Raw genomic sequence first — 21,905 nt, 5'->3', positions numbered from 1 at the left:
TTTCCAAAATTATGAGCCGTCAATTTCCATCTCATTCCTTATTAATTCCACCATTATTTAATCATATTGCTTACAGACACGTGCTAAAAAGTCAGCTGAAAAAGCAATTAGAGATCCAATCTGGAATCTGTTTAGAGTTAAGTTTATGAACCATGATGTGTCTGAGTTTGTGAAAGGGAGAAGTAATTATTAATATTACTTTTGGAATTCATCACTCGGTGATGTTGCAGAACACAACACCATATGAGAACTGGCCTATTTAGCATTAAAGGATGAGCAGTCGGATGAAGGAAGAACTGCTTCTCATTTCAATCAGACATATATATTCACACATCCTGCTGATGAACCACATATTACTAACGAGCGCAGATGGAGCATGGTGACTTAAATTTCATTTCACCCAATGGGCTGGTGACCTGAATCGGGTTGTTTTAAGCTTGACTGGCCCATGAAAAGCGACCAGCTGGTCTGAAACCGTTTTTGCGATCACTCTATGCCCCGTACTTAGGCGTTACCCGGCTGCTCTTACTACAACACTCTTCGGTGTTAAAGTTACTGCTGAAAGAAGAAGAATCAACGTGAGATATTTTCAGTATCAGTGAAGTGTTGTCTCTTCATTCCGTATCTCTTTTAGTTTTAGCCATTTTATGTATCTTTGGTATGTGAAGGAGTCGTCTGCCACATGATGTCAATGGAATGTTAGCAATTTTTTTTTAATTTTGAACTTCAGTTTAAGATCTCGGGAAACTTATCTTTACAGCTGGAAATGGCTAAAAACAGTCCAAAATCTGCACTCCATAATCATTCTTTCTTTGTTTTAATACCTTGTTTTACAGCAGCTGTGCCCTCAGACCCAGTTTTTTTTTAAGCTGTATGCTCGGCTGTGAGTGGGACAGCAGAAGGTGAGGGTACATTTTGGATTCATTTCATTTTCATTTGCCTTTTTTTCACCATATAAAACCCCACCGAGAACTAGATCTCCTTTGCAAGAGGGACTTGGGCAGTAAGTCTGCAGCACACATCAAAAGAGTTAACAGATAATCAATTAAACCATTATAACAATCATAAGAAGATAAAAACTAAAAGAAACAAAATAACAATTTAGGATCACTGGCACTAATTAATAGATTATTTTTTTTTAGTTACAAAAGTGCCACATTACATTTCTGTCACATTAAACCTGGGCACCTCCAGTTCCATTCTGCTGCCCCAGTAATAGTTGTGTATGCCCCAGCATGAGGGCTTGTGTTTGGAAGCGTGCATGAGAGAGCATCTGGAACGGGAAGTGATAGAGGAAAAAAAAAAGGGGGGGGGGGGAGTTGTTGGTTGCGCCTGGCAGCCTGAGTTAGCGGCTGCTCCACGCAGCGATAATCTATAAGCATTCCACAAAACAGATGGGCTGAGTTACCTGCAGTCCTGTTGTTGTTACACAACTTTTCAAGCAATAAACCAACACTGTCAGCTCCCCTTTAGCAAGCATTTGATAATGTCTCCCCTTATGGGCCCGCTGAATACTCCTCCTGGTCCTATTGGTTGATGTGCATCCCATCACAAAAGTGGTTTGTCATGGATTTTTTTTAGAAAATATACACACTTTTAGTATAATTGGAGGGGGGGGGGGGTAGAGGGAAGCTGTTGCACCTCCACCTGCTGATGGTCTGCAACCTGTAACACCGTAGAGACCTGTTGCTTTAAAACAGGCCGTCCCACCCTGCTGTACCTTCCGTCAAAAGCCACAAGACTGGCAGCTATGAGGCCGACGCAGATGGTGCACTATCACACGTATCAGATCATCAAACTGATTTCAAGATCACCTGAGTAAATACAACGTGCATATTTCAAATGATTATATTTTTTAAGGGAAACAAAGCTATCCAGTCTGTTCTTATGAGGAACCCCCCCCACCCACCCACCCACCCATCCTAACAACTGGTAGTGCCACCTTTGGTGACAACAACTCACATCAAGCACTTGCCATGAGACGAAACCGAGTCTTACATGGATGCCGAAGAATGTTGGCCCAGAATTCTAAGAATTGTTGCAACTGAGTCACATTTGAGGGTTTGAGCATCAATCCCCAGTTTCAAGCCGCAGCATCTCAGTCAGACTTTGACTAGGCCGCACAAAACCTTTATCTTTTCAGGAATTGTGAGGAGATATTTTACAAAATGGACATAAATGTCTGTCTTTTGATGTTCAAAGTTGGAAGAGCTAGACCTGGAGTTTTAATAGAAGTGGAATATGGTTTTAAAAACATTTGACCCGGAGGGGATGAATAAAAACTGGAAAACGCATAAGACTAGGGTGGAGGTCTACCAACCAGCCAGATAACTGCTATTCTACTTTGTGTTGGTTTACTGCATGAATTGTGAACAAAATACGATGAAGCATGTAAAACGTGTGAAAAGGTTCAAGAGGTATAATAAGTTTTGTAATAAGTTTGATAGGTTGCACCCTTTATAGCTACTGTTTAGAACACTGGTGCATCTTTATTCAAAGGAAGTAAGGTTGTAACACCCTGGGAACACCTTAAAATGACCTAAGTTACAATTGTGAGACACCACCAGTCTGTCCAGGCAGATGGCAATGCCCTGTATAGATGAACTATTTCAGGGAGGCCTATGGTCTAACCCTAGTGTCCGACAAGCGGGGGCTTCTAATTCAGCACTCCTAAAACAAACTTTTTCTGAACACTTCATACAAAGCCACACTTTTACCTGAGATAAAACTCTGAGCTGATTTAACCGAAAGCAAGCAGCTAATGTTTGCATGCTGAAATGTTGAGCGAGCTGTTCTTCAGCGGAGTGTTCAAAAAAAAAAAAAAAAAGACCATTGAAATAATCCTCAGATGTAATCAGGGTCTCACTGTGAAAGCCTATTTCTTTCTTGTCGCTCCCATTATGGGTGTGGCTTTTATGCGTTACATTTTGTTCGGCATTACACTCCCCATTGGTTAGAAAGTGACAAAGGGCCTCCACACTCTATTAAAAGCTCCCATTAAGTCTAATGAAACAACGTTTCTGTCTCACAGAGCTTTTCGTGAGGCCATATCAAGCAAGAAATAACAGCATAAAGAGCTCGGCTTGTTCCATCGCGGTTTCCTTCCTTTATGTCTTCCTTTCAGCAGTCAGTGATTAAATTGGGCTTCGTGTTTAGGGCACAGGCATATTAGTCACTGCATAATGCTTATGTTATATTTGACAAGGCTAGCTTATATAAAGGCATTATGTTTCCACTGACATGGCTTACCACTTCTGCTGCTTGTGTCATTTAATTTATGTTCCTGGTAAAACAAAACGTGGACCCATTGTTTAATACTAGCATTTTAATATAGGTTCCAAAATGGATATAGATTTATCTGAAGTGTAAAGAAAGTACATGTTAAATCTTCTCCCTTGTTACTGAATAAAGAAAAACTGCAATGGCAGATTGAAGATATGTCAAACACATGAAACCCTATAATTTAAAAGGGCTGTATTTAATTTTTATTATAGATTGAACAGAAAACCCCTGACTTTATTTGTGCCCTAATAATTGAGACTGAGCCCCACATTTTAAAATATATGTATATATTAACAAGCAGCAAAGTGAACTCACCAGAGTTTGGATCCACGGAAAAATACGGCTGTCCGTCCAGGATGCTGTAGATGAGCTTAGCGCTGTTCCCGTACACCGGATCATCGGCATCTGTGGCTGTTACCCTGGTAACCGGGGTACCTGTGGTGCAGGAGAACAGAGTTACGAACAGCAGCTCTACAGGCAATCAGATCTGCCTCGCTGTACTTTAAGATGCGGTTGCGCTGAGCCAATCAGGATGAGCCGATTGGACACAATGTGGGGTTGATTGGTCAAATGTCTGGACCCTGCTCATTGCATTGTGTTTCAAGCGAAGAACTAAACTTTTTGGCTTACTTTATAAGAAGGAAAAAAGTTGCAATTTATCTTCCAGTCATCAGTGGAAAGAACAACATGGCCGAAAGTGAAGGATGTGGTAACGTCTGGGTTGATTGGCGATCTGACCCCCTTCAATGCCAAGGGTTTCAGGATAATGAAGCTACATGCTGGTATACATGCTTATTCCTAAATTACCACCATACTATAAATACATCATTTGTCAACAAAAGAAAATATAACATGTAATAATAAAAACATATGTAATGATTTAGAAGTGACAATAATTTTGTGAATACTTAATTCAATATGTTGAATGAATAGTTGATTATTTCAGTATTTTTTCCATCCAGGATCAGGTTGCACGGGTTACAGCAACGTCAGGGGAACCCAGACATCTTTTTCTCAAGCTCTTCCACTAATCTATCCATCTAATTGTGGCCGATCTGAATGTATGGGACATGGGAGTGATGGCCTGGTGGTTCTTCTGGGTCCCTGAGCAAGACCCTTCACCACAGATTGCTCCCTGTTCGCTTCTCAGTGTGGCAGCGCACTGCTCCCTAAGCGATTGGTTAAATGCAAAGGAAAATTTCATCTCTGAGGGACTATAAAGGAATTGCTTGTGGGGAACATTGCAGGACACATTAGCACCATTATGATGACGTCATACATTTTAAGATAAGATAAGATAAGATAAGATAGGCTTTATTGATCTCACAGTGGAGAAATTCATGTGTCACACATTGGCTTAACAAGCAAAGAAGGTGCCAAAAGGAGGAAAAGGTGCATAAGGTACATAAAGTGTGTCCACATATATACAGTGTATCCAAAAACAAAAAAAAATACAAGCATAAAATAATTTCACTGAGATCACACATTACATTAATCAGTCTCTGCTTTGCCTAAGCATAACCCCTACAAAAACATAATCTAACCTTTTCTTAAGTTACTGTTAAACCTTAAAAAAGTTTCATAAAATTGTTCCAAGTTTTTTTTTGTTGTTGTTACCTCACAATCTTAGAAAAGATTGACCTTTTTTTAAACCTTATTTAAAAAAAAAATAGCTTAAAGTAAAATATTATTTAAGTTGAGTTTGACTGCTGTACCTTGTCTGTCTTTATTCTGGGGTGACCGTGGTGCAAGAGTTAGGGAGTTCGTCCTGTAACTGGTGGGTTGCCGGTTTGATCACCTGACCTTCTCAGTCTTGTGTCCTTGGGCAAGACACTTCATTGAATGCTTGTGGTGGTCAGAGGGCTCAATGGCGCCGATATATGGCAGCCCCCAGGGCAGCTGTAGCTACTAACATAGCTCACCACCGTCAGGGTGTGAATGGGTGAATGACTGGCTGTAGTGTAAAGCGCTTTGTAGGTCGTCAGACTTGATAAAGCACTATACAAGTATTGTGGGTAATATCTATCTATCTATCTATCTATCTATCTATCTATCTATCTATCTATCTATCTCTCTCTCTCTCTCTCTCTCTCTCTCTCTCTCTCTCTCTCTCTCTCTATATATATATATATATATATATATATATATATGTGTGTGTATATTAGATTATTTCATACTTCTTGTGTGGGAGTGAATCTAGAAGTACTTTAAACTGTCACCATGGATTGTCAATTAGCCCCAAACATCTGATTAAATAACAAACACCAAGTCAATTTCAAACTAATCAACATGAGAAAATAAATATTTATTTGATGGATTATGTTCATGTTTATTCACATTTTAATCTTCAATTACACATTTAAATAGTCCGTCCATCCATCCGTTTTTCAACACGCTTATCCCTATTGGGGTTGCAAGGGGTGCTGGTGCCTATCTCCAGCTGTCAATGGGTGAGAGGCGGGGTACAACCTGGACAGGTCGCCAGTCCATCACAGGGCCACACTGAGAGAAACAGGACAAACAACCATTCACACACACACTCACACCTAAGGAGACATTTAAATAATTACTTAATATTTTTATTTTATTTCAGAAGGTATCCATTTCTTTAACAATACCTATTCCCAGTAGCAGAAATCTGGTTCTTTAATATAACAGCTTTATTATGTTTGTCAAAAATATGCAAGGACCTTCATCAATATTCCATCTGCAGCAAGTGCTTCAGGCAAATCAGGAAAGAGATTAGTGCCCATTCAGTCCACCTTTCAGAGCTGCATTATCCAGTATCTGGAGGGAAAAAGCACTCAAAATCTGAATTTAAATATATTATTAACCCAATTAAACCCAACCAGTTTTGAGTCGCAGTGACCTACCTCTTCAATAGTCAGGGTAAGGATGTGAGTTTGAGACAGAGAGAGAGAGAGAGAGAAAAGAAGCTGACAGTCTGATAGTGGGCAACATGCTGGCAGGAATACTGTGGATAGTATGGTAATTGTTTCTCTGAAAGATGTTTAGAGGTGTTCTGACAACAAAGGGAGATGTCCCTCATTGCAGGCGGTGCGGGTCCTGCCACAGGCAGCTAAATCTGTTCACTGCAGATGAGGTGCCTTGTACAGACGCGTGCCAGGTATGAGTTTTGGTTCCAGCACTGTGATTCAAGGAGTTCAAAAATGAATAAAAAATAGGTGAAAATGGCTTGGATCATGTGTCTATGAAGATTAAAATTACATTTAATTTTTTATTTTTTTATAAAAACCGATTTAATAAACCTACTGAAAAATATGTCTATGTACTGTACAGCACACAGACTTAAAGCTATAGTAGGTAATCCTGTTCAGAAACACTTTTTGTTATACTGGGTAAAATGTTCCTTCCATCCAGAAAGCAGTCAATATATTATGGATTCAGAAAAAGGAGGTAAAAAAATCTCTGTGGGAGCTGCAGGCCTGTAAAAACTCTGACCGATCCTGTCATTCTGTCCGAATGGTAAGAACCAATCATTGTCCGGGGGGATCACCTTATCTATTGGTTGTCCCACATGCCAATCATTCTGACACACTCATGTAACGCTTATGCGCATGCACATTCCTTGTTAGTTTCTGCTTTCTGGCTGCGCAGGCGCACTTCTAGTGTTTATGTATCTGGTTAGCTTAGCGGTTAGCTTCGGCATTAGCCATTCTTTGTAGCTTTGCTGCTCTCACCACACATTTTGAACATTGCTGAGAGTCGCAAGAAGCAAACTGCATACAAGTTTATGAGAAAAAGAGGAAGGCCTCAGTAGAATTAAATAAAACCAGAGTGGATTTGGGAGATGTTTTCCTGAGTTTCCTCCGAAGTGCGGAATAGCAGGTAAGATGGCTATGCGCATGAGCAGTTATTCAAAAAGTGACTTTAGTTTCTTACTTGCATTTCTGGAAATATCACCCACTCTACCTTTGATACTTGGTTTGCATGAATTACTGCATCAATATGGCATGACCTGGACATGGTCAGTATGTGGCTTTGCTTTAAAACGTGCCCTCGAGTTTTCTGTTTTGTGTTCATCATCTTTCTCTTCACAATACTGCATATATTCTCATGTGGGCCAGGCTGTGTTGCTGACCAATCCAACACAGATGTTTATCAAAGCAGGTACTAGTACATTTAGCAGTGTGGATAGGTACCAGGTCCTACCAGAAAATAAAACCAGCATCTCCATAAACCTTGCCAGTAGAGAGAAGGTTGAGTTTGACTTTGGTCTGATAAAACAGTGGGCCAACACCTAAAGACGACCTGGCTGCATAAACCATTACTCACAAGGGACACGTTACATAGGGCCTAAAACAAATGTGTGCCTCCACACTCTTCCTCACTGGGGACCTTGATGTAATGCAAAATTAGTTTTTGTGATAAGTTTCTGACATTGTCTCTGGCTCAGCAGTGAATCAACCCAAGGAAAACAACAGTACTAGCCATGGATACGCCTGTGTCTGGTGGCTCTTGAAACACTGACTCCACCCACGGTTCACACATCATAAATCTTCCCCAAACTCTCAAATAGCGTTTGCTTCACAATCCTCTCAAGGCTAAAATTATGTGTGTTGCTAGTGCACCATCCTCTAACACACTTTTTCCCTCCATTGAACTTTTATTCTATGCCGTATGCAAAACTCTGTCAACAGCAAGCTTATTTTTAAATTGTGTATCAAAATAATTTTGTTGCATTCATTTAATGTTTACATTCTCTGAAAAACTCATAGTCTTTCAAATTTAAAGAAGAAAGAGCTTGAAATAAATGACTGTATGTGTAATGAATCTATATTAGTTTCACTTTCCGAATTGAATAACACAAAACTATCTTTTTGGTTATATTTAAATATATATAATTTTCTGAGCCATAACTACAATCTAATTACAAGGATTCAACCATCTTAAGTAGGCAAAATACAAAAAAGAGGATATTTTAATTCAAAATAAAACACTTTGTTCACCATTTAACCGCCCAAAAACAGAATGCCCTTATCTTCAGCAGAACAACACAAAAGATAAATTCCACATTCATGCCGCAGTTTTTTTTTTTTTTTCACTTACCTACACAACCAGTTTACTGTGCCGTCAGCTACACGTGTCAAAGATTGATTAATAGTCACCGCCGTGTCTGCGGTATTGTAACAGCAAAACAGAGCAAAAGCCACCTTTGCACTCTAACTGGAGTAGCAGTTTCACTGTTGCAACCCAATTATTTCACAGTGAGGGAGCCTCAAGTGGTCCTCTGAGACAAAGGTGTTCCAGTAATTCATAGACTTATGATGACCCACGCTGTTGTGTTGCCAAAGCTTACCGTGTAAATTTCATACCGCTTGTATGCCTTGCTTTTTGCTGTGTTTTAAATCAGCGCAGATCAATGTGCTGTTTTTCGTTTTGTTTCTGCCTGCTGCACTGTAGTGATGGTAAAAAGAAAGCAAAGAAATATATTAGGGCATATCAGCTGCTGAGTTTTTCCTTTTGGCTCCAAATAAAGTTGAAGTGCCTAGCTCTATGTAAAACAAACAATGAACCTTCCACCCATTCATTATCAACAGAATCAGCACAGTTGTTATCGAAATATTTCATGTTTTTAAATTCATGTCTATAAGTCCATGTCTATAGCCTTTAGGTTTTCTTTTAGACAGTGATGACTATGTTAAGTCATCACTGTCTCACTAAGTCCCTAACAGCCCCACTGTCATGACTCTGCCTTTGTGTTTAGGAGAAAAAAACACTTCCTTTGGCAGATAACCCTGCAGCATTGTCTCCATACCCATTTGATACATACTTCAGCATGCAGAATGCAATTACCATCTAACTAAGCAGTCATTGATTTTTGGAACATGTCAAATAACTCTGGGTCATTATCTTCATAATTCTGAGATAGTATACACATAATGTATATACCCCACTATTGGGAATTCATGCAAGTGGTACTAAAATGTTGCAGCAACTACCTGAAAATAAATCCTAATCTCATGCAATGCTATGCAGATGCTCTGTCTGCACTGATGAAGATTTGTTCAAAAACATAACGAAAAAAATCAAAACAAGTAGATTCCTGGTTTTTGCAAAAATATTGCTAAAATATAGTCTTGTCTCGTTGACAGTCAGATTACTGTTTGCCAATGCACACAGCGACGTAGAAATAATTTTTTGGAGACATGTCCTGTGGTCTGACAGAATGTTTGGCCATGACCATTGTTACATTTGGAGGAAGAAGGGGGAAGCTTTCAAGCCTGAGAACTCCATCCCATCTATGAAATACAGGGGTGCCAGCATCATGTTGTGGGGTTGTTTTACTGCAGGAGGGACTGGTGCACTTAACAAAACAGATGGAATCGCGAGAAAAGAACATTATGTGGAAAATCTGAAGCAACATAGCAGGACATCAGCAAGGGAGTTGAAGCTTGGGCGCAAATGGGTCTTCCAATGAAGACCGAAGCATACAGTCAAACTATTCACAAAGTGGCTTAAGGACAACAAAGTCAATGTTTCAGAGGGGCCAAAACAAAGCTCTGATAAGCTCTGATATCAATCCTATAAACTCTGTCCCCTTTAGGGACAGAGTTGAAAAGATGTGTGTGAGCAGGGCGACCTGAAAACTTGGCTCAGTTCCACCAGTTCTGTCAGGAGGAATGGGCCAAAGTTCCTGCCAACTTTTTTGAGAAGCTTGTGGAAGGATATCCAAAATGTTTGACCCAAGCCAGACAGTTTAAAGGCAAGGGTACCAAATATTAACCAAGATGTAAGGAAACTTCTGACCTTCAAGAAAGTAAGAAAACAATGTCTTAAACGTGATTGCTCTTATTATTCTGGCATTAAGACAATAGAAACAATTTTGATAGTCCTACCTGATCTAAGACAGGAAAGGTTTATTCAGGTTGCATGCCTGACAGTGAGAGAAAAACAAGCCATTGTGTCTTAATATATACTGTGAACATAGCTTTTTATTTTTCTTTATTTAACCCCCGGTTCAGTTCCACATATTTTAAGAACCACCATTGAGGCACCAGTCACATAGGCCTCCAGAGTTGCAGACTCTTATACTAAACTAGCCTGCTGACAGTCAAAACTGCTTTTGCTTGATTTAAATGGAGGTCTTTCAAACGGTTATCCACTACAGTTATTACAACAACTACTCTCAAACAGAACCTCACTGTTAAAAAAAAAAAAAAATCACTTTGACACCTGACATAATATGCTGAAATTTCCTCCAAAGGTGTTTATTTAGTCGGTAAAATTTATAATCAGCTGTTTAAGAGAATTTAAAGGGCAACAATTACATTATCTGCATCCCACAAACGTGTGCTTTAATCCAAATGGGAGACTTTTTATTGCATTTTCAGGAAGCAAATTATATCTTCTGTGTCATATGTGTTTGCCAATTGTCAAATGAATCAAATGAACGGCAGCAAAGGAAATTGCACCGCCCCATTCTGAGAGATACAGAGTCTAATCTGTATTAGCTTTAAAGTTGAACTGCTGCTGCCACAGAAAGAGAGCCATCTATGCCTTCCTAATTATGAAAAGCACCTTAGCCCTTCTACAGTGTGTTGGACTATTGCATTCTGGCTTAATAAATTCAGTTACACTATGGATTGAAGTGTGGAAAGAGGGGTTCAGGAAAAAAAAAAAAACAGTTGAATCAGCGAAGCATGAAATAACTCCCTCTTTCTTTCCCTCCCACAGGGGTAAAATGTTCTTCGCTGCCCCTGATAACATATAAAAAAGAGGGATTAGGAAAGCCAGTGTTTTGGTGCTATTTCAAATCAGTGCAGATTAGCTTGTCTTTTCTAAATGATGATCCAGAGAAAATTCAGGGACACTGCTGAGAGGGATGCAGCTGTCGGCTGCACAATGGGCACACGAACTGGACTGTAGGAGGAATATTGTCTCTGGCTTTTATTTGAAGCCTGTAGCACTGTGGCGATTACAATAATAGCAACACAACACCTACAATATAAACTTCCAGGGATGAAAAGCTGAATGGTTGATTAAAAACAAAAGCTGTGCAGAAAACAACTAGCTATATGCCATGGCTAGGAAAGAAAAGTCGAACATGGATAAAAACATGTTTCCTGTCTGGAGTAAAGCTTTCATCTGCCTGAAGACATGATGACATTCTTATCAAAATTATACTGTATTTTAAAAAAAGTGTTTGACCCCTTACATATTTATTTTTTCCTTTTTTTCACACTTTAATGTATCAGGTCATCAAGCTAATTTTAATTTAATTTAACAAAGAGCTGTTTCCACATGATGATTTCGTTTATTAAGGGGGACAAAAGATATACCAAAGCACACTGACCCTCTGGGTGAAAGTAATTATCCCCTTTTTAAATCATGAATGAACTTTGATTAAACTTCTTTTTTTTTTTCTTTTTTTAGAAAGCTGTTCTCAACTTCACAAGCAAAACTCATGGCTTGATTATTATTTGACCTGCTGTTACAATAAATAATTAGAATAGAAAATTTTAAAAAGAAAAGCAACACATTCTGCAAAAGAAAAACTATAGAAAAATAAAGTAATTGACATCTGATAGTCTGGAAAAGGTTACAGAGACATTCTTGGACAGATGGACGCCAACTCAAAGTTAGAGTCACTACCCGTAACAAAACATGCAGCAGTTGTGAACCTTCTCAGGAGAAGCGAGTCTACCAAAATTAATCCAAGAGTACATCAGCAATCCAACCAGGAGGTCACAGAATGACCCAGAATAATATTTAAGCTGTCCAGACCGAGAATGTCCTAGCTAAAGTCTGGACTCCAATCTAATTCAGATATGCTAGTATAACCTTAAACATACCATCTGATTGAGCAGAGAGTCTGGGTACCGCAAGCCCAATGTTTAGCTAATTCTCTGAACATTCATGAAGAACTGGGACAATGACCTCAGGGATCTAACACATGCAGAAACTCAGTAAATCAGAAATTTAGGGTGGGGCTAGGCCAATAAGAGCTTTAAGAAGTTCCTCAGATCCTCCCTCCCCTCAAGCTAAGAGTCTGGGTGTCGTCCTTAATAGCACATTCTCTTCTGAAAGTCATGTTAAAAGCTTTATCCGGTTTGCATTTCCTTCTTCGAAACATCAACCATCAACCTCTCAAAACCACTCAAAAACTTCAGCTTGTCCAGAACACATCCCTCCTTTCCTTAAACACCTTTAATGGACACCCATCAACTAGTCTGCTGATTACAAGATTCTCCTCCTCACTTTCAAAGCTCTCAATAACTTTGCAACGTCTTTACTCAGGGGTCACCTCTGTCATTACACCCAAAACTCTTGGCTCTTCCTTTTTGTTACACGCTTCTCAACCATGGGGTCCAGAGCCTTCTCCTGCACAGACCCCAACTTGGGAACTCTCTCCCACATTACATTCTTGACTAGGATTCTCTGTCATCAATAAAATATCAGCTGAAAAGGTACTTATTTAAACTTGCTTATTCTGTCTAATCTTATTATTTGTGATACTAATAGTTGTGTTTGATTTTATTATTTTCTCCTATATTGTTTTATTATTTGTCTATTTAATTGTTGCTGTGTTTTTGTTGTTTCGTGACCTTTAGTGACTTGAACATGGCTGGATGCTTTTTGTTTTGGTCAATGCCTCAATTCTAGGGATGTTTTATAAGCTTTAAATGTCTTATCCCTGATCTGTCGGTTGTGTTCTTTGGTCTTCATGATACTGTTTGTTCTCTAATGTTCTCTAAAAAAAACACTGATGTGTCAGTAGAACAGCTGGTTTTATACTGAGATTAATTGACACAGGTTAACTCTATTAACTGTCTTCTTTCCAATTCAATTCAATTTAGTTTATTTATATATTGCCGATTCATGTTACATGTCATTTCAAGGCACTTTACAAAGTCAGTTCTATTGATTCATCCCAACAGATTGGTTAAAAGTTTTCAGTTGAAGGAAACTGAACAGATTGCATTAAGTTATTGACTTGCAGCATTTACCATCTCCTGAAAGAGCTCGTATAGAGACAGTGGACAGCTGCTTGCATTGTGTTGCTGACCTTGCTGCAATCCCCCATATTTAGCATGCATGTAGCAACAGTGGAGAGGAAAAGTCCCCTTTAACAGGACGAAACCTCCAGCAGAACCAAAACCAGGTTCAATGTGATCAGCCATCTGCCAACACCGCCTGAGGTTTTGAGAAGACTGAGCATACACTTAAAAGGTAGACAGAACCGCTGATCCAGGAGCACTTTCTATGTGAGGAAAAAGTGAAAGGGTAACGGCAGTACTAGCTTCATTGGTGACTTCATCTAGGAGAGAAACACAAGCTCTGAGTATGTTTCCAAGTCTAGAGGATGAAAGACAACAAAGACAGTTAGTTGCAGTGAAAGCTCAGTCAACAGCGATGTCTAGGAGAGAGACAGGACTCAACACTGAAAGACAATGCCACGTGTATCATCTATAGAAGGACAACATGGATCTGTTGGCGGCAGCACCTCAGTCAAGCCCCCCCCCCTCCATCACAGTGTCACAGCTAAACAGACTGGCCAGATTAGCCACTATGAAGAGAAAGAAAACCTTAAGAAACATGCTCTATTGGGTTTATTTTATTTAGTGACATCAGAATAGAAGGGGCCTAAAATAAATGCACACCGATCTTTAATGATCTATATATTTATGTATTATGTATTTATATATTTATACACACACACACACACACACACACACACACACACACACACACACGTAAGAACCAAAACCAGTAATGGGAAGAGGTGTGTATATATATATATATATATATATATATATATATATATATATATATATATATATATATACATGCAACTTTTTCTATGTTGGTTCTTACATGAATAAATGTGGAGAAAGTGCGAGCAGTATGAATAATTTTGACTGTAAACTCCACTTATAGCGAGCCTCTCCCTGTCAGATTTGGATTATGCCCCCACCCACCCTCCGCAGGGTGACACACATTGGGCATTTATGGAAATACAGCCTGCCGTTATGGTTGTTTACCCATGCTAAGTGTAACGTCATTAATCATGCGCTGAAGTTTACAGGATTTAATGCCACAGCAATAACTTAAACACACATCATTTTCAAAGGATGTCATTACTGTACATAAACCATTTACATCAAATTTACAGCTGCTGTTTGTTGCTTCAAGGGCATTCGGCGGCTAAAGGGGCTTCATAATAAAGACATGGGGGTCTAGCCTTATGTTCTATCAGCCGACAGAAATAATAGCGCCAACGCTTCCCATTTACTCTGTACACTGGCTCTGTGATAGGAAATCAATAGGTATCTTTCCTGAACCAGAGAGGGCGTAAATTGGGAGGGATACAGCTCGATGTGACACACAATGGCCAAGGAAGGACACTGCAGCTTATTTCTGTGGCACATTTTCATCCTGCAGCACAGCTTCATCTGTTATGGCCTGTTTATTTCCTGCAGTAGTATAGCAGGGATAATCAAACAGGGGGGAAGTCATAAAGACTTAGCTTTGAGCCATCAGGATGCTCATTTGCAAACACTTACTTTACACTGCAGGGTGGCAGAAAAAGGAAATGAATTTGCTAATTAGGCAGTGCAGTCTCTGCAGCTTCATCTCCAAATTCTGTTTTTTTATTATGTTTCCCAATGTTTTTTTTTTTTTCCAGATATATTTGTAGATATTAATGTGAAAAGCACAGACAAGAAATATTTGTAGATCTATTCAGAAAAACATAAAGTGTTATAGTGAATTATTTTAATTAAAACCTTCACATTTCATTATAATTCCATTTTATAAGCATAATTGTCTACAAAGCATACAGTGATGCTTTTTAAACTCCCTACACGCATGTCGATTCTTTCTTCTTTAGATTGGAGAACACAATATGTCTTTTTTATGTCCTCAGGATTTGCTTATACAAGTCAGCAAAGTGCATCACGGGGAATCACTCCCAGCTCAAGCACCGGCCTACCTAAATCACTCCAAACGACGTGTCATTACAGTTCATTTACTAGCACTGGAACGCAACAACTCTCCTTCACAACCTTCTGTCCAGCGAGCACTGCAACACTGTAGCGTCACCACTCCCCTCAGCTCGGACGTGGCTCAGAGGCATGAAGGGTGGAAGACAGGAGGGGGGCATTCAAATGTATGCAAGCACTGAGCCATAGAGAAAGGATATCACTGAGGCATGAGCAGGGCTATGGGCTGCATGAGACTTAGGGCTAACAGTTCCCCGCTGTGAGCCTACCTGGATAAAACAATACTGTTTATGTCTGACTGGCTTTACACTGCAGGGGTCGGAGAAGAGAAGGAGAAACACGGGGAGAAATGAGCACAGGGGCAGAGGTGTACAGGCATGTGCAAAACAGCTCTGAATAAGTTTTCAGTTTTTTTTTTTTTGTTTTTTTTTGTTACAGACCAAAGGGACAATACAAAATTACCCATGGCTTTCATATTTTTAACAAATAAGAACCTGAAAAGTGTGATGTGCATTTGTATTCACCCCCCGTTGGATATCCCTAAATAAAATGCAACCGGTTGCCTTCAGAAGTCGCCCTATTTGTGAGTAGAGTTCATTTGTGTGTGTAATCTAATCTCAGGCTTTAGTGGAATTTGCTACAAAGGTACTACACCTAGATCAACGTGCAGGTCCGTCCGTCCGTCCGTCTTCTTCCGCTTATCCGGGGTCGGGTCGCGGGGGTAGCAGCTTCAGTAGGGAGGCCCAGACGTCCCTCTCCCCAGCCACTTGGGCCAGCTCCTCAGGAGGAATCCCAAGGCGTTCCCAGGCCAGCCGGGAGACATAGTCCCTCCAGCGTGTCCTGGGTCTTCCCCTGGGCCTCCTCCCGGTGGGACGTGCCCAGAACACCTCACCAGGGAGGCGTCCAGGAGGCATCCTGACCAGATGCCCGAGCCACCTCAACTGGCTCCTCTCGACGTGGAGGAGGAGCGGCTCTACTCTGAGTCCTCCCCGGATGACTGAGCTCCTCACCCTATCTCTAAGGGAGAGCCCAGACACACTATGGAGAAAACTCATTTCAGCCGTTTGTATCCGGGATCTCCTTCTTTCGGTCACGACCCAAAGCTCGTGACCATAGATGAGGGTAGGAACGTAGATCGACCGGTAAATCGAGAGCTTCGCCTTTTGGCTCAGCTCTCTCTTCACCCCAACGGATCGGTACAGCGCCCGCTTCACAGCAGACGCTGCACCAATCCGCCTGTCGATCTCCCGCTCCATCTTCCCCTCATTCGTGAACAAGACCCCAAGATACTTGAACTCCTCCACTAGGGGCAGCACATTCTCCCCAACCTTGAGAAGGCACTCTACCCTTTTCCGGTTCAAGACCATGGTCTCGGATTTGGAGGCACCGATTTTCATCCCGGCCGCTTCGCACTCGGCTGCGAACCGCTCCAGTGAGAGCTGTAGATCACGCCCTGATGAAGCCAATAGGACCACGTCATCCGCGAATAGCAGAGACGCCATCCTAAGGCCACCAAAACGGATCCCCTCAACACCTTGGCTGCGCCTAGAAATTCTGTCCATAAAAGTTATGAACAGAATCGGTGACAAAGGGCAACCTTGGCGGAGTCCAACTCTCACCGGAAACGAGTCCAACTTACTGCCGGCAATGCGTATCAGACTCTGACACCGGTCGTACAGAGACCTGACAGCCCTTATTAAAGGGCCCGGTACTCCATACTCCCGGAGTACCCCCCACAGGATCCCTCGGGGGACACGGTCGAATGCCTTCTCCAGATCCACAAAGCACATGTAGACTGGTTGGGCAAACTCCCATGCCCCCTCAAGAATCCTGCTGAGGGTATAGAGGCTGGTCCAGTGTTCCACGGCCAGGACGAAAACCACACTGCTCTTCCTGAATCTGAGATTCGACTATCCGACTGACCCTCCTTTCCAGAACCCCTGAATAGACCTTACCAGGGAGGCTTAAGAGTGTGATTCCTCTGTAGTTGGAACACACCCTCCGGTCCCCCTTTTTAAATAGGGGGACCACCACCCCAGTCTGCCAATCCAGGGGAACTGCCCCCGATGTCCACGCAATGTTGCAGAGCCGTGTTAACCAACACAGCCCCACAACATCCAGAGCCTTAAGGTACTCAGGGCGAATCTCATCCACCCCCGGGGCCTTGCCACCGAGGAGCTTTTTAACAACCTCGGCAACCTCAGCCCCAGAGATGGGAGAACCCAACCCAGAGTCCTCAGGCTCTGCTTCCTCAATGGAAGACGTGTTGGTGGGATTAAGGAGGTCTTCGAAGTATTCCGCCCACCGACGCACGACGTCCCGAGTCGAGGTCAGCAGCACACCACCCCCACTGTAAACAGTGTTGGTACTGCACTGCTTCCCCCTCCTGAGACGCCGGATAGTGGACCAGAATCGCTTCGAAGCCGTAAGGAAGTCTTTCTCCATGGCCTCTCCGAACTCTTCCCACGCCCGAGGTCAACATGCAGGTGACATAAGCAAATGTAGAAATATATAATATGGAAGAAACACTACAAATGCAAGTTGTGTGAGAAAAATAGAAGAATGGATAAGAATGACATCTACTTGCAGGGGAAGAACAATGTGGCAGGTATTTATATGTGCATTATCAGAGATCAAACAGCATCATGAAGAACAAAGTCCAGCAGAAGTTTAACGTCGTTGTATGTTAGAAAACATCCCCAAATTCAAATTACTCAAAAGCACTCTTCAACCCATCATCTCAAAAAGAAATAAGCAGAGGGGCAGAGGGGTACAGCCATGTGTAAAACAGCTCTATTTGTATTTTTTTTTTTTTTTGTTACAGACCAAAAGGTCTGATGGAAAAAGGTTTTCTTATGATAAAGGACCTTTTTTTAGGATAGAGAAAGTGGATCCTAATGCTTTCAGGATTTTGTATTACTCTTATAATCATATTTGGTACTTAAAAACATTTCTTTTAGTATTTACAGGCTTTGGCATCATTATTTCTTTCTCTAATCTTTCTCCTCTCCTTTGCAGTTCAGCGGAACACAGCAATCCCCGGAGGCTGCCAGGATTCTGATGGGTGAAGCAATTAACAAATTAACTCAGTTTTCTTTTTCACACAAGAACCAGCAAAGAACATTATGCTTATATGAAGCACTAACTAGAAATACCGGGACTAAAGCTGAATCATCGACTTATTGTTCGTCTTAACCTATATACTAATGTCTGCACTGAAGCACAGCTAGGCCCTACAGGAAGTGACAAAAGTAGATTTTAAAAATCTGTGTGTGTGTGTGTGTGTGTGTGTGTTCAGGAGAACCCTGGCATGGCAGAAAACATCAGTTCTAGACCCAGATGCTGTGGCTACTCCTGTTTTTTTCTGAAACACTGGCATGCCACTCAAAAGCACAAACTGCGGCCAAGAGCCCTGCATGGGTTCGGTTCAGTTCACTCGAGTGACTTCACATCTTTTTACAAAAAACATTTCACAACAGCTAGAACATAATTGCTGCCTCTTTCTTATAGCAGGAGTGGGGACATGATCTTAAAAAGTGTAGGAGAAAAATGCAGGACAGTAACTGCTTGGACATGTCCAACACTCACTTACCCAGCATACTCCTCTCCTTTTGCCTTTCCAGGTCAGAAAGATAGCGTTCCAACCATTCTTTTTTTTTTTTTTTCTAAAATGGCTGGTCTGTGTGGCTGGACTGTCCCCAGACAGCGCCACTGCGGTGACAGGAAAGTGATTATGTATTGATCATGATCACATAGACACCGGTGTAGCTCCCCCTCCAGCTGTGGGCTGAGAGGATAATAGCTCAGACGTGAAGACTGACAGCCAATCTCTCCAGGCAGAGCTGCCAGCTCTATTTTTGGATGGTCCCACCTATGTGATTGAAATGCATGCGCACGGATCAGGGGGAGCAACGCCTGAATTAAGAGACGATTAGCCGAGCGTGGCGTTGGGAGTGTCGTCGAACACCAAGTGTAGCTCTGTGGTATAGCGCTAAAGGGCCAAACTCTCGCCGCCAACAAAACTGTTGTAACGAGGCGGAGAAAACAAGTGTATGAATCCATCCCTCCATCCAGCTACCCGTTCATCCATCCATCTATCCCTCCGTCTCCTTTGGTCTGCTCTCACATAGGAGGGAGAAGATGACACACTTGGAGCGCCGCCGGTTGATTATCCCGCTGCAGTCCAAGCCAGTTTTAGATTTCTTGGCTTGCAGATGGGCATTACAATGCAGTTGGGCATTAAGGGAAACCCTAAAACAAATGAGCACGCTCATAAACAACTGGCAAGTTTGCACTTGCCAGTTGTTTATGCCAGCACAGCCTGAAACGTCCCGTCCCCTCCATGTGTAACAATTTCCACCCGTTTACATACAGCCCAGCTGCTGACTGAAACGTCACAAAAAATGGGATATGCCGATTCTAAGTGGGGCACAACTTTTAGGTGGGAAGGAAATCACCCATGGCTTTCAAATTTTTGACAAATATGAACCTGAAAAGTGTGATGTGTATTTGTATTCGCCCCCCGAGTAATATCCCTAAATAAAATGCAACCAGTTGCCTTCAGAAGTCACTCTATTTGTGAGTAGAGTTCATGTGTGTGTAATTTAATCTCAGTAAAAAATCCAGCTGTTCTGTGAAGGCTTCAGTGGTCTACTAGTGAACATTACAACCAGAACTACAATCAGAATGAGCTTTATTGGCCAATAGTATTTTACATGTACGGGGAATTTGCTTTGAAGGTGCTACACCTAGATTAATGTGCAGGTGACATAAGCAAATGTAGAAATATATAATATGGAAAAAACACTACAAATGCAAGTTGTCTAAGTATAAAAGAACAATAGATAAGAATGACATCTACTTGCAGGGGAAGAACAATGTGGCGGGTATTTATATGTGCATTATCAGAGAACAAACAGCATCATGAAAAACAAAGTCCAGCAGAAGTTTGAAGTCGTTGTAGGTTAGAAAACATTCCCAAATTTAAATTATGTAAAAGCACTTTTCAACCCATGATCTAAAAATGTGAAAGTATAATATATTTTAACCTACTGTGACATGGCCGGCCACCTAAACTGATAAGCCAGGGATGGATAAATCAGACAACCATGGTAAAACTCTACAAGGGCTGCAGACTTCCACAGCTCAGATGGAGAACAGGGCAACGGTTTGTTTAAAAAAAATATATACAAATCAGCCCATTATGGAAGTGGGGCAAGAACAAAGCTGTTACAAGAAATGTATAAGGAGTCACATTTAAAGTCTCCCACAAGCCACGGTGGGACACTGCAAACACGTGGAAGAAGGTGCTCCGGTCAGAGGAGACCAAAATCAAACTTTTTGACCTACGTTTAAAACACAACCTTTCACTGACCGTTGACCCTGAGCACAACATATCCACCATGAAACATTGAATGTTTTTGGCAGCATCATGCTGTGGGGATGCTTTTCTTTGGGAAGTTGATCAGGGTGGATGAGAAGTTGATGTAAGTCTACCAACATTGGAATTGTATATATATTAAAGCATGTTCCATGTGTTAGGATGACCAATTCAAAGCCCTGATCTAAACCAAATTTGCATATGCGGCAAGACTTGGTAGTAGGTAGTTTATGAAGAGGAATGGACAAAAATGTTAGTTTTTTGATGCGTAAAGCTGGTAATGTCAGGAAACCGTGTAGAGCAGGACCAAACTGCAGGGAGGAGACAGTTTTACTTAAATCACGGCATGTAAAGACATACTTTAAACAATCTGCAACTATATTTGCAGCAAAAGGTGGTTGTACAAAGCGTTTACTCAGGTACTAGATATAACTGTGCCCCACACTTTTGAGAAATTTCATTTGTTAGATTTTCTAGAGCCATCACTTGTGCTACTTTGTCTTGTTACATTGTTAAACAATCCCATTCGAATAGATTTAGGCCTCAGGTTGCAATGTGGCAAAAATGTGAATATGTGTACGCATACCTTAGCAAGGCACTCCATCTACAACTCAGGTGGTGACTAAAACGGGATCTAGATGTTCTATTTTTATGTATATCAGCATGTGTTGCTGATAACAGGAAGGCAGGATAAATAATTCCGAGGTGGGCGAGACAAGGGGAAAAAACATCATGCTCCTCCGAAGACCATCAGTCTTCATAACAGGACTAATGCATACTCATGCTAAAACGCATGTTTCAGCAGGGCTGCAGAATGCAGATGAGGAATGGGCCAAATGAATTGATAAAGAGAACCCTGCAGAGGCTGAGGCGATAAGAAAATATATGTTTATATCAGGCGCTAACACGCTGTAAAAAAAAAAAATAGACTTTAGCAAATCCAGCATGGGCCAGAGGAGGGCTTGCAACAATAAAAAAAGAACACCCTACATCTTGAAGATAAGATATGGTTGTCAGCATCCAAGGAATGGTTCCCCAGAGGCAATGATGGATAAGGGACACTGCACTTTTGATAAGTAAGGGGATCGTCACACTTAAGCACTTACATTGCCATTGTTGTAGTACAATTACTAGTCTTTTATAAGACAGAGGGGGAGCCATCACAGAGAAGGCGGGGACCGTGTTTGAGCGTGTGTGAGCTTGAGCGCTGCATGTGTCTGCCGTGTGCATGACATCCTCTTTTCAAGCAGTCAGCCACAGAGTCTGCCGCCTTGACA

At 41.4% G+C, this 21,905-nt stretch overlaps 1 protein-coding gene across 1 annotated transcript in view; it reads right to left on the bottom strand.

The window, feature by feature from the left end:
- Positions 1-21,905, bottom strand: part of LOC105937502 (cadherin-8) — a gene marked incomplete at its 5' end in the record, with an annotated part of 110,046 nt that overhangs the window by 37,836 nt on the left and 50,305 nt on the right. Inside the window, 1 exon segment of the mRNA XM_036130708.1 lies at positions 3,598-3,717. Within this exon segment, the coding sequence (XP_035986601.1) occupies positions 3,598-3,717 (120 nt within the window).

This window comes from Fundulus heteroclitus, unplaced genomic scaffold (genome assembly GCF_011125445.2).
Source record: "Fundulus heteroclitus isolate FHET01 unplaced genomic scaffold, MU-UCD_Fhet_4.1 scaffold_375, whole genome shotgun sequence".
NCBI classification, from domain to species: Eukaryota; Metazoa; Chordata; class Actinopteri; order Cyprinodontiformes; family Fundulidae; genus Fundulus; species Fundulus heteroclitus.
The sequence above is the reverse complement of the archived record's forward strand: the minus strand, read 5'-3'. Positions and strand labels throughout refer to the sequence as shown.